The 13,211-nt window shown below is 36.9% G+C and overlaps 1 protein-coding gene across 1 annotated transcript; it reads left to right on the plus strand.

Annotated features, from left to right (window-relative positions):
• Nucleotides 1-606: 606 nt before the first annotated feature.
• Nucleotides 607-11,740, plus strand: LIPF (lipase F, gastric type). The gene is made up of 9 exons (XM_086379315.1): nt 607-708; nt 924-1,041; nt 1,790-1,988; nt 3,087-3,196; nt 6,012-6,148; nt 8,013-8,159; nt 9,336-9,407; nt 9,827-9,898; nt 11,504-11,740. Exons 1-9 carry the CDS (start codon nt 607-609, stop codon nt 11,738-11,740), a joined length of 1,194 nt encoding a protein of 397 aa, XP_086235441.1.
• Nucleotides 11,741-13,211: the final 1,471 nt, after the last annotated feature.

Consider the following 13,211-nt stretch of genomic DNA (forward strand, 5'->3'; position numbering starts at 1 on the left):
TGAATCTAAAACCAAGGTGTTTGAAGGGCTATGCTCCTTCTGGAACATATAAAGAAATCTTTCAATGTCTCTTCTTAGGTTTTGGTAGTTTGCCAGTAATCTCTTTTGCCCCTTGGCTTCCATTCTCTCTGCCTTCACATGGCCGTCTTCTTAGAAGAAGACCATTCATATGGGATCAAGGGTTCACCCTACTCCTGGATGGCCTCATCTTAACTTAAATTTCATCTGTAATAACTCTACTTCCAAATGCAGTGACATTCAGAGATATTGAGGACTTCAATATATCTATTTTGGGGGTGTCAGTGGGAGACCAACTCAAACCATAACTGATGGTAAATAGCAAATATCTACAAGGGTAGGTTGATATAAGGTCCTTTGGAGAACTAGAATCATGTACATAATTGAATAAATTACCAGAATAGCAGAAGTGTTATAAAAGTCTTCTAATTGACAAAGTGATGAGAAACAGGAGAACGATATGACAGAGAAGGTAATAAGTGAAAAATATGTGAATAAAAGAGCAAGGCAGCTCAATATCATGACTTCATGTTATATAGTAGTATTTACCACATAATGTAATAACTTTTTTCCCCTAGTAGGTTGAAAATGTGGTGGCTACTTGTAACAGTGTGTTTCATCCACATGTCTGGAAATGCATTTTGTTTCCTTGGAAAAATTGCTAAGAACCCTGAAGCCAGTATGAATGTTGTAAGTTATTCATATCACTAATATTTTAAAAACACTTCCAAAGATATTAATGCTATTTGCTCTCATTAATTCTTTTAAAATATATTTTATTATAAAGTTTGAAATATTTCTTTACATAATATATGTTAACAATCAATAAGAAGTTTTATGATAAGAATCATAAAAATGGCCCAGTAAACTCATGAAGCTAATTTTTGTTTTTTTCCTCCATTCAGAGTCAGATGATTTCCTACTGGGGCTACCCAAGTGAGATGCATAAAGTTATAACTGCGGATGGTTATATCCTTCAGGTCTATCGGATTCCTCATGGAAAGAATAATGCTAATCATTTAGGTAGGACTGGCTGTTGTTCACTCACTAAGTTGTGCTCCACTCTTTTGCAACCCCATGGACTGTAGCCTGCCTGGGTCCTCTGTCCACGGAGTATCCTGGCAACAATACTGATGTGTGTTGCCACTTCCTTCTCCGGGGGCTCTTCCCAACCCAGGGACTTAACCCACACCTCCTGTGTTGGCAGGCAGATTCTTTACCACTGAGTCACCAGGGAAGCTTGGGGGGACTGGAATGAGGGGAAAGATGAGTGTCTCGAATCTTGAATCAAATATGTTCCAGTCAAATTTATTCTAATTCTAAAACATGAGATTAAGTTATTCACAGGGAAAAAAAATCCTTGAACCACCTTGAACTTCTGAGATTAAGCTGAGGGTCTGAGTGACACCAGATTTACATTGGCTTCTATGATGTGAAGCACACTGGCCCACAATTTTAGTTTGTTGTGCTGGGTGGGAACTCAGAGTCCCTGAATAACAAATCCACTTAATTAACAGTATGCTGAATTTCTTTATAATATAATTTTTCAATAGCTTTTTGAGTTTAACTGGCATGCAACCAACTGCGCCCAATTTAAAGTATACAGGTGCACATATTTTGTCATCTGAGAAAATATCACGGCAATTAAGATAACAATTTAAAAAATATTCACCTCACCAAGCAAACTTATTTAATTATAGTCTTCCTATATTCATGTTTATCTAAGAATAAGGAGTGAGTTTATAAAGGTTTGAATAATTTTCTTCTTTAGGTCAGAGACCTGTTGTGTTTCTGCAGCATGGTCTTCTTGGATCAGCCACAAACTGGATTTCCAACCTGCCCAAGAACAGCCTGGGCTTCCTCCTGGCAGATGCTGGTTATGACGTGTGGCTGGGGAACAGCAGAGGAAACACCTGGGCCCAGGAACATTTATACTATTCACCAGACTCCCCGGAATTCTGGGCTTTCAGGTAAAGAAAGGGAGAATTAAAAATAAACATTGAGTTAAAAATCATCAGTATTCGCTGCTTTCAATCCAGTCGTATCTTAACAAATCACACTTTAAGTAGGAGGAGAAGGAAGTCCTTTGATGCTAATCTATCTTAGATTTTTCATACACCTCATTCCAAGGGTCGTTTTCCTTCTAACTGTGATCCCAGTGCCCACTATTACAAGATTCCCTGAATCTGCTTTTCCACAAGGATTGAGCAAAATGAGTAAGCAAGGAAATTTGTTACCCTCAGCTATTTCTAAAGGAACATCCACATGGATTTAAACCCAGCTGGGGTTCATGGACAACATCTCTCATCAGCAATAATGAAATGGAGGGGGAGACAATGAAATTCAGACACCATGGAGAGATTATCAAAGATTTTCTCTTACTGGCCTTCTGGTGCCTTACTTCTGGGAATTACTAGTGGAAGTGGAGAACAGAAGAGAAGTTGGTTGATGGAACTGAGAAACAAAAGCGCTCTAAAAATTCTAGGAACTGAAAGGAAGCTCATCTGTCCCAAGCGTAGTGAGGATGAGGAAGACCAAGAGAAGAGGAGACTAGAGATGCTGACAAGCCCGGATCAGGGTGGGCAGTGTAGGTCACCATGAGGGCCTTGGAGCTCGTTCTAAGTGTAAGAAGCCTCTGGAAAGTTTTAACAGGGAGGGGCATAGCCTGTTCTCATTTTCAAAAAATTATTCTGGATGACTTGTAAAGAATAAAATAGAGAAATTATTCATATTTCACGGTAGTGGAACACTAAATACAATTATTTAGTGTATTATTAAATCATTATTAAATCTGACAGTCAGACTCAGGGATGGAAGTAGTCCCCAACTACAAATACTATGGTGTTTCACATTGGATCAAATTGCAGCTACCATGCTGTGCTTTAGAAATAATGTCAGCTCTTTAAAGAAGTCACCCCCAAAGAGCCCTGACACTCAAATAGTCTATAAGCAGCAATATTTAGAGCATCCAGTTTTCTATTTTTCAAAGGAAGCTTTAGCTTAAATAGGTTTGACTTACAGAAATTATAACAAAGATGTGTATTTAGTTTATTTTGTCTTTTTTACAGCTTTGATGAAATGGCTGAATATGACCTTCCATCTACAATTGATTTCATCTTAAGGAGAACAGGACAGAAGAAGCTACACTATGTTGGCCATTCCCAAGGCACCACCATTGGTAGGTAAAAGCAATTAGCAAATAGTGTAGTTCGTATAGATCCTTTACCAGTGGTCGTGCAGTTATGTTGGTCTTCATGCTTGCTAATTGCTTTCCATTCATTATATAATGCAATGCCTACAACAGCCCACTGATATAAGACCATTATTATTCCCATTGTATGTATCAGTTCAGTTCAGTTCAGTCACTCAGTCTTGTCCGACTCTCTGTGACCCCATGAATCGCAGCACGCCAGGCCTCCCTGTCCATCACCAACTCCCGGAGTTCACTCAAACCCATGTCCATCGAGTCAGTGATGCCATCCAGCCATCTCATTCTCTGTCATCCCCTTCTCCTCCTGCCTCCGATCCCTCCCAGCATCAGGATCTTTTCCAACGAGTTAACTCTTCGCATGAGGTGGCCAAAGTATTGGAGTTTCAGCCTCACCATCAGTCCTTCCAATGAACACCCAGGACTGATCTCCTTTAGGATGCACTGGTTGGATCTCCTTGCAGTCCAAGGGACTCTCAAGAGTCTTCTCCAATACCACATCAATTCTTCGGCGCTCAGCTTTCTTCACAGTCCAATTCTCACATCCATACATGACCACTGGAATAACCATAGCCTTGACTAGATGGACCTTTGTTGGCAAAGTAATATCTCTGTTTTGAATATGCTATCTAGGTTGGTCATAACTTTCCTTCCAAGGAGTAAGCGTCTTTTAATTTCATGGCTGCAATCAACATCTGCAGTGATTTTGGAGCCCAAAAATAGGCAAGCAAATAGTGGGTGAAGAAATAGTTTGTGTAAGATAACATAGTTATTATAAGTAGGGTAGCTCAGATGCCAGGTCCAGAAATCTGACATCCAAACCAATGCTCTGAAACTTTGTACCACATGGTCTCTGGTCTCAGTTTATTTCATTCAGTCAATCCTATTTATGGGTCTCATATAAGATATCCTAAGGTTACAGCAAAAAAGTAAATAGTTTAAAATCTCTGTCTTTTTACTACGAATACTCTAGCAGGTGGAGGCAGAGAAAATGATAAGTAAATACATACGATGCTAGATAATGGTAGCATTTTCTATGAAGAGAAAAATAAATCATGGAGTCAGATTGGGGAGCGTCAGAGGGGTGCTTATGACTGACTCCTATGCTTTATTACAGAACATGTTGAACAAACTTAACCTTTTCTCAATGATACAGGGTTATACAATTATTGCACTTAGCTGAAATGCAGAAATGTCCTTAAGATTTATTGAGGTAAATAGAACCGCTTGTCCTGAAAGAAAATCACTCCAAGCTACTGGTCGTTTGACTATTTAAATTTTGAACATTTCCATTCTTCTTACTCACCAGTCGACAGTTTGTCATTGTGTCACCATACTCATAAATTTCAGGAAGTTGTTTCCGCCTTCTATTTTATATCTACCAGTCAATCTGCTGTGTACATGAAGTTTAGTGAAGTATCCTTGATGGAACTGCATCTACAATGGGATTAAGCTTGTTTTGAGAAATTACCTGTCCGACCCTATATGGACCTACTGACTCCCACTCAGTGTCAGTAATGCTGCTACTAATACTCTAGCAGGAGGAGACTGACTCTCCTTGTGAATGATTCCTGCGTGCTCTGGGTGACCTGCTGGCTCTTATCTTCAGAGTTAGGAAGCCAGATAAAGAACTCCTTAATCAACACAGTGCTATTGGAAAGAATGTTCTTCTTCCAGTGGGGTCAGGCTGGTATTTCTGAGTTGCATAAACCTGAAAAGTTTTTTTTTTTTTTTTTTGCTTTATTTAAGTTTTGCACAAATCTGAAAAGTTTTGTTTCAAGCTGCTCTTAAGTCTAGTCAACATGCCATTATTAACAGTAAGGAGAGATTGTCCTATGAAATTCAACTGTAAAGAATTTAAGTTAATAATTGTTTGATTAGAACCCAGTCTATTTATATGGTACTGTTCATGAAAACAATTAAAAGTAGATAGGGGCTGAAAATATTGTATACAAATATTGGAATTATCTCAGCCACTCATTTATTAGGCATTACTATGTGACTAGTTCCTGGTAAATATTTTACACGATTCAACTTAATTATTTCCTAAACAACCTAAGGAAGTATTCATTATTATACCTATTTTTAGATGAGGAAACTAAAACTTTTAGAATTTAGGTCTCTTTTCCAAGGTCACAAAGCTAATAAACCACAGAACTAAGTTTCAAACTCTGTTTCAACAACAGTTCAAATTTGTGCTTTAACCTTTCCACTTATATACCTTATTCATGTTAAATGTTAATTATCTCATTTTTATGAGATGAGATAAATTTAAACTGAACCAAACCTGTTGTAATATAAGTTATAATACTTTTATTACCACGTGATTATTCTAAAGTTGGCTTGTTTTCAAAAGTCAGATAAAGGAGTTAAATGTAACTTTTGAAAGTTCTAACCTCATGTCCAGGGCTTCCCAGGTAGCTCAGTGGTAAAAAATCTGCCTGCCAAATGGGAGAGGTGAGTTAGATCCCTGGGTTGGGAAAATCCCATGGAGAAGGAAATGGCAGCCCACTCCAGTATTCTTGCTAGGGAAATCCCATGGACAGAGGAGCCTGCTGGGCCCCAGTATATGGGGTCGCAAGAGTCAGACACGAGTTAGCAACTAAACAACAATAGCAAACCTCATGTCCCCAGAGACTCTACGAAAATAAAATATACTAAAATCTGACCATTTTGTTGATTTCAGGTTGTCCCTTAGTAAGTCCAAAGTAATGATGTCCTACTTGTAAAGCTCACACACACACACACATCCCTACCTTTACACATATTCCTTGTTCTGTTTCAGGTTTTATCGCCTTTTCTACCAATCCCACATTGGCTGAAAAAATCAAAGTCTTCTATGCATTAGCCCCAGTTGCCACAGTGAAGTACACCAAGAGCCTGTTTAACAAACTTGCACTTATTCCTCACTTCCTCTTCAAGGTATGTGTTTCCCTTTACCCGGATCTAAGATATTGAATTGTTTGTGGATTTCAAAGTGATAGAAAGAGAAAAAAATCTGGTGGACAATCATGTTTATATCCAAGAATGGAAACGAATGTGTTTATATTATATTTTGAATAGCACTCACCATGTTCGAATCCCCATTATAGTTTAAGAGATCCCCACTTTTTTTAATTCTCCATTTCTTTGTGTGCTAGCAACACCTGGGAGTGTTTTTGCTCCTTCATGGATGTTTCTTTACCAAGTATCCACACAAGTCTTCAAGGCTATGTTTCCACCCTCAGCATGGGGAAGAGGAGCTAAAAGCAACACAAAAGAATCAAATAAAATACTTCCTAGTATTTTATTAATAAAATACTACCTAGTCCATGAAAAGTGGGAAGAGGAAGAACAGGAAAGAAAGGGAAGGGAAAGGAAAAGGAGAGAAAGGGTAAGATAGTGGTGAAGTAAAGCAAGAACTTGGAGAGCCCTCATCAAATACCCTTGGCTTTCCAAGTCTTATTCCTAAGAGGTCTTTACTCTTTAAATAGGGCTTTCATAGGGCAGTAGAATAGATTTCAATAAACTGTAGATATTATGTAGGCATATATGTTAGGGATTTAATAATCTTTCCTTTATCCAAAGTTTAATCACCAACTTCTCCCACCCACTGAAACCAACACACACACACACACACACACACACACACACGTACATTCCATTAGGAGAACAGTTTGTCTCAGGCTACAAAATTTAATGCTGCCATTGTCTTCTATGGTTGTGTGCTGTTCATTTTTTATTTTCACTCAGGTGTGTGCTGTTCATTTTTTTCTCACTAAACTAACACAGGTGTCTAAAACCTAAAAGATTTTTACCTGCAACTATATTTGTAAAACTTTTACTCAAAATGTAAAATTGTGTGATGACCCTGAATATATTTACAGGCTGCACAGATTCAGAACATGTTTATTTTTTACTTGTATTCAGAATTTCTGACAGGCAGTGTAGAGAGGGGTTTAAAAAAAGATAGTATTAGACATTAAGTCTGAACCTTGAGGCTTGGATCAGGATTCTGCAATCCAGTTCTCACTAGACCAGATCCTGACTATTTATTAGCTTTCTGTTCTCCTGTATAAAATGGGGATGACAGAGTACAAACTACCAGTAATAAATAAATAAGTCACATGGATAAAATGTCCAGCAAAGAGAAAACGGTCAATACTTTATAATAGCTTTGCATGTGTATAATTTTGAAACTTTGTGTGTAATTTTGAAAATATGGAGTCACTAAGTTGTATAAGTGAAACTAATATTATATTGTAAGTCAACTATACTTCAATAAAAAATGAATAAAATAAAATGGGGGTAACCAAGTGTCAACCTTCCTCAAGAATAATGAGGGTGAGTCCTTTCAATTATTAAGCTACCAAACCTCTTTGTCTTTTTAATGTTTTCATGAAAATATGGCTTGAAGTCATCCTTTTCCCTGCTGATTTTTTGTCATTTATTGCTGAAACCACACATCTTGGAACTTACTTTTGATATTCTACAGTGTTGTTTTATGATTTAATCCCATAGCTCCTATTACCCTAACTAGACTGTACCTCTTTACACATTACAATTTTCATCAGCCAGTACAGTTCTCAATGCAACAAAAAATACCTAGTATTCATATCTGCCCTGCCCATTCCACATCTTTATCATTGGGATTCAGTGAGAGAAAGTATTTAAACTTCCTAAGACAATATATAGAAATACTGAAACAGACATTATAATGTATATTCTGTCAGTAAACTATACAAATTAAGAAGTCTTTTCTGCAGCTTGTTATTTGCAAATCTGTAATGATGCTTTTATTTTTCAGATTATATTTGGTGACAAAATGTTCTACCCACACACTTTTTTGGAACAATTTCTTGGTGTTGAAATGTGCTCCCGTGAGACACTGGATGTCCTTTGTAAGAATGCCTTGTTTGCCATTACTGGAGTTGACAATAAAAACTTCAACATGGTTTGTATGCCCTGAAATTTCTATTCTGATTATTTTGAGCAACACTCTTAATTCCTTGTCTTATCATCACTTAGGAATGGTACTTTATTAGAACCAGGAGTCACTTCAAAATTCTGTCCAATATGCAGATAAGCCCAAGAGAAGTCACAAGTCATGGCTCCTAGTTTTGTTGCCTCCAGGGCCCTTCCATAACCTCATTGTGCTCTGAAGTAAACAGCTTGTAGAAAAAATAAAAACAGAAAACTAGCCACTCACTTCTGATCACCTGAAAATCGTTGTGACATTTAAATTCTGTGAGGTGAGGTATGGAACCACGTTGTCAAGTTCCTCTGTAGGAAAAATACGTCTAGATGTTAGATGAATATTATTTAAAATATTTTAATGCCGATAGTCAACCCTATAAACTTTCCAAAACTTCTTTCAGAGCAACTCTTTATGTAAGATCTTGTCCATACTCTTTACCTTCTATTTCATTTGCTTTGCACCAAGTGGATGCTTAAAAACATAATGCAGTATTGCAAAGAAGTTAAAAATATGGATTCAGGTTAAAAGCATAATTCAGATCCTACCTTTGCAACACACTTGAACTCCTTCATTTTGATTCCTTATCCATGAAATGAGTCATTGTGAAGATTAAGTGAGCTAACATATGTAAAGTATGTACTGTGCTCAGACATGTCTGATTCTTTGCAGTCCCATGGACTGTAGCCAACCAGGTTCCTCTGTCCATAGAATCTCCCAGGCAAGAATACTGGAGTGGGTTGCCACTTTGTACCCCAGGGGATCTTCCTCACCCAGGGATTGAATCTGTGTCTTGTGTCTCCTGCACTGACAGGCAGATTCTTTACCATTAGCGCCACCCGGGAAGCCCCAACATATGTAGATCATAGAACAAAACAATCTAGCTCAAAGTATATCGTATTTTTCATGTTTTATATTATACATTGACAACTCTTCTCACTCAAAATTGTTTAGTTTAGCTATACATCCTTGAAATTAGCCCATATAATCAGAGTTTGCAAGTCATAAAGTGATGTACAACTCTTTTGCTCATATCCTGCCAGTAATGCTGCTGGTAAAACTTGATATGGATCAGAAAAATTTAAGTCTTAGGTGTTTTCAAGAAACTGAACGTATATCTAAGTGTGTGTGTGTGCTTATGTGCTTGCTTTCTAGAGTCGCTTAGATGTGTATATAGCACATAATCCAGCAGGAACTTCTGTTCAAAACACCCTCCACTGGAGACAGGTATCATTTCAAGCTGTTAAAACTATTGTGGGCCTCAACCATCACCAATTTACCTAAAGCAAAGTCTTAAAATAGTCTCTCAAAGGTTCCTAGCAGGGAATTTTTCTGGCCTGGGACTACCAGGTGAAATTATCAATCCATGTGAATGAAAATCCTATAAAAGCACCTATGGGAGTTTTGGGTAGCAAGAAATAAATGGTTTTCACGACTTGAGTGGCAAGAAAAATTATTTAAAGGAGAGCTGCATTTAAACTTGAATAAATTGTTCTCTAGGATTAATAGTCTTCATTCTTGGAATGAGAAAAAAATAAATAATATTTAAATTAAAAGTAAACTACTTGGAAATGTTGGTATGTTATTATCCACACAGCCAAGTAACTTTTTAAAATTTCTTAGTGTTTTTAATTTCTCTCCATTAGGCTGTTAAGTCTGGGAAATTCCAAGCTTTTGACTGGGGAGCCCCATATCAGAACCTAATGCATTATCATCAGGTAAGCATCTTTAGTAGTTATTCACATTTTGAAAGACAAAGATATAAAAGGTTAAAGATGAAATTGCAATAACTTTACATGTATTTTCCAAAGTCAAGTTGTTGTCCAGACCTCAGAAGTCTGTCTAAAGCCACCAGGGGTGATAAGTTCTGGAAGTTTCTTACTGCAGTTGTGTGGTACTTTGAGGGCAGCTGAATGAGCACAGACACTAGAGCGTGAAGGCTCTGGGGAAGAATCGGAAACCAGCAGCACCTCAGATGCTGTCTTTGTCCTGGGCTCTTAACACTAGTAACCAGAGACTCCATCCTGGGCGGGGAAGCAGGTGAAACACCCACTCCCAACACCATGCTCCCTGCAACCAAGCCAAACACAACTCAGGATGGTGTCAGCTAACTGGGGAAATGATGATGATTTAAGATCCAGAAGCTGGTCCTGGAAAACACTTCTAACATTGGCATATGAGTGAAGAAAAGTGGATTTATTCTCATGGGCATTCTCCACACTTTTCCCTTCTGTCCAACATATAAAGGAGCATAATAAAGTATTAAAATATTATGAAAAATACATATAATAAAACATTTCTTTGTGAATTGGCTATGACATAAGGGTAAAGAAATTTTAATGTATTAAATCAGAATTCTTGAGAATATCATCTTTAAAAACTAACAAAATTCTCTGTGAACAGTGGGAAAATTAGTAGTGATTTTCTTGTCCCATTGGTCTGCCTTTAAAATCTGTGCGAATGGTGATTTTTGTCAAAACAGGAAATGGGGCTACTGATAGATTTTCTAAGAATTTGAACCTATATTTAGTAAAAATCAGGCAAGTATTTAAAATACAACTCATTTAACAAACTGACTACCTTTCCAATGACTATACTAGGAAGTCAGACAAAGTAAACATAAATGACTCAGCCCATTTTGAGAAGCTTATACCTTTAGAGCCTTTAAATTCTTAAGATTTAATTATGAAACTGAGTCATGCCACTTGTAACAACGATGGACCTTGACAATATTATGCTAAATGAAATAAGTTATTCATACACAGATAAATATTATATTATCTCACTTAAACGTGGAATCTAAAACATGAAAAATCTGGAATTAATAGATACAAAAAACAGATTGGTGGTTGCTAGAGACATGGGCAAAATGGATGAAGGTGGTCAAAAGGTATGAACTTCCAGTCATAAAATGAGTAAGACCTGGAGATGCAATTACAGTGTGGAGACTACAGTTACTAATATTGCACTGTACGTTTGAAACTTGCCAAGACAGTAAATCTTAAAAGTTCTCTCTCTTTCTCTCTCTCCCACTCTCTCTCTCTCTCTCTCTATATATGTATATAGTATATATAATTATATATATATATATATATATATCTTTATAAAACCACACACGGTGTTAGATGTTAACTAGATTTTTTGTTGTCATCATTTCACAGTGTAGACGTGTGGAATCATTGCTGTGCACCTGCAACAAATATAATGTTATTTATAAATTATCTCAATTTTTAAGTGATATCTGATTTACCCACTGAATAAGATATTGAGTTTAAAGTGAATTTACTTATGAAAATTCTGATTCTTTTCCTCTTGTGTTTTAGCCCACACCTCCCATCTACAATTTAACAGCCATGAATGTCCCAATTGCAGTATGGAGTGCTGACAATGACCTGTTGGCTGACCCTCAGGATGTTGACCTTCTGCTTTCAAAACTCTCTAATCTCATTTACCACAAGGAAATTCCAAATTACAATCACTTGGACTTTATCTGGGCAATGGATGCACCTCAAGAAGTTTACAATGAAATTGTTTCTTTGATGGCCGAAGACAAAAAGTAGTTCTGGATTTAGAGAATTTTTCATTTACTTTTTCCAAAATAGTTTCTTCTCGCTTACATGATTTCTGTACTGTTTGAAATGCAATGCTTCTTTCTGTAATGTTGACTTTCAAAATATATTAGCATCAACAAACTTTTCATTGGTCATTTTTAATTGAAAAAAATGCTTTAAAATTATTTTTTCCCTTGGAAATGTATCTAGAAACTCTTGAGAGACCGTGAACTCAGAGAGGAGAAACTTCTCTTCCAATCCTCCCATTCAGGTTTCTTCTAAACTCCAGGTAGACAATGAGCCTTGAATCATGAGTGTTGCCAAGAGACAGTCCTGGGGTTGACTACTGATGCCTCTTCGGCACGCTTGGAGATTGAGTAGATTGTTTTCTATCATCTTCTGTTGCTAAAGCTTAGTCTCTTCATTTGTGCAGTGGGGCTATCACTTGCTCTTTTGACTGTTACACTCCATGAAAGGGCAAAATAGACTGTGAGTTGACTTGAGGTCAGTTCACTTTCCCTTTCTAGGGAGAAAAAAACACAAGTAGGTTAGGAAGCAACTGGCAACCCGAGTTCAGGAAGTTGGGAGGTAAAGGATTTCTTACCCTCAATATTGTTGACATTTTGGGACAGATTTCTTTTTATTGTCCTGGGCATTCTGGGATATTTAGCACCATCCCTAGGCTCTACTGCCCAGATGCCTTGAGTAGAGACCCTCCCTGAGTTGTGCCTCATACATACATCTTACTTTGCACCATCATATTGTTGCTCACATCCCCTTCCAAAATTTGGTCTAATTTATTTTGGGGTTACAAGTATGTATTCATATTCTGTGTATAACTCACAGGAAGACCAATATATCTGAACTGTGTTGTGATCTAAAACTTATTAGATATGATGCAATTCATATTTTTAAAAATCAAGATAATCTTAAATTAAAAGATACAATTATGTAAAGTTTAAAAATAAAATAAAATTTAAAAAAAAAGAAAAAAAAAAGATACTAAGCATTACCTAGTTTAATCCCTATCATTTTCCAAATGAGGATATTGAAGTTCATAAAGGTTGAGCACTTTAATAAAGGATATGTGATTGGCATTGTCAGAGCTGAAAACCACATATTCTAGTTCAAATACTCTTCTGCACAAAGTTAATTACACAGCTCTGTTGCATTTTCAAATTAAATATTTCTAGAGTTATCTAAGAGGGGAAATGGAACAAGGTGATGCTTAGGATTTTATAAAGTATTACTCAGATTATTACTGGATATCTGAGTTACTAGGCTCTACATAGACATCTAGTAAGGGAAAAATGCCATTTCAATGGGAGTTTTCTCTTCTAGTGTGAAAGAAGGTAGAAGTAGCTAAGTAGATGTTAGAAGGGAGGAGAAGGAATAGAGGCAAGAAAAAAGTAAAGAATGGAAAATAATGGAAGACACAGGAAAGGATTTGTGCTTTCACATGCAAAACTTTTTACTTTGC

The sequence above is a fragment of the Bos grunniens genome, chromosome 26 (genome assembly GCF_055505025.1).
Source record: "Bos grunniens cultivar Pamir isolate PY7600 chromosome 26, Bosgru_T2T1.0, whole genome shotgun sequence".
Classification (NCBI taxonomy): Eukaryota; Metazoa; Chordata; class Mammalia; order Artiodactyla; family Bovidae; genus Bos; species Bos grunniens.

Bases quoted from the DNA above. Each gene is read 5' to 3' on its own strand.
- LIPF (XM_086379315.1), top strand. From the start codon at position 607: ATGTGGTGGCTACTTGTAACAGTGTGTTTCATCCACATGTCTGGAAAT. The intron at 1,042-1,789 runs GTAGGACTGGCT...TTTCTTCTTTAG, and splicing joins GAATAATGCTAATCATTTAG to GTCAGAGACCTGTTGTGTTT. The intron at 9,899-11,503 runs GTAAGCATCTTT...CTTGTGTTTTAG, and splicing joins ACCTAATGCATTATCATCAG to CCCACACCTCCCATCTACAA.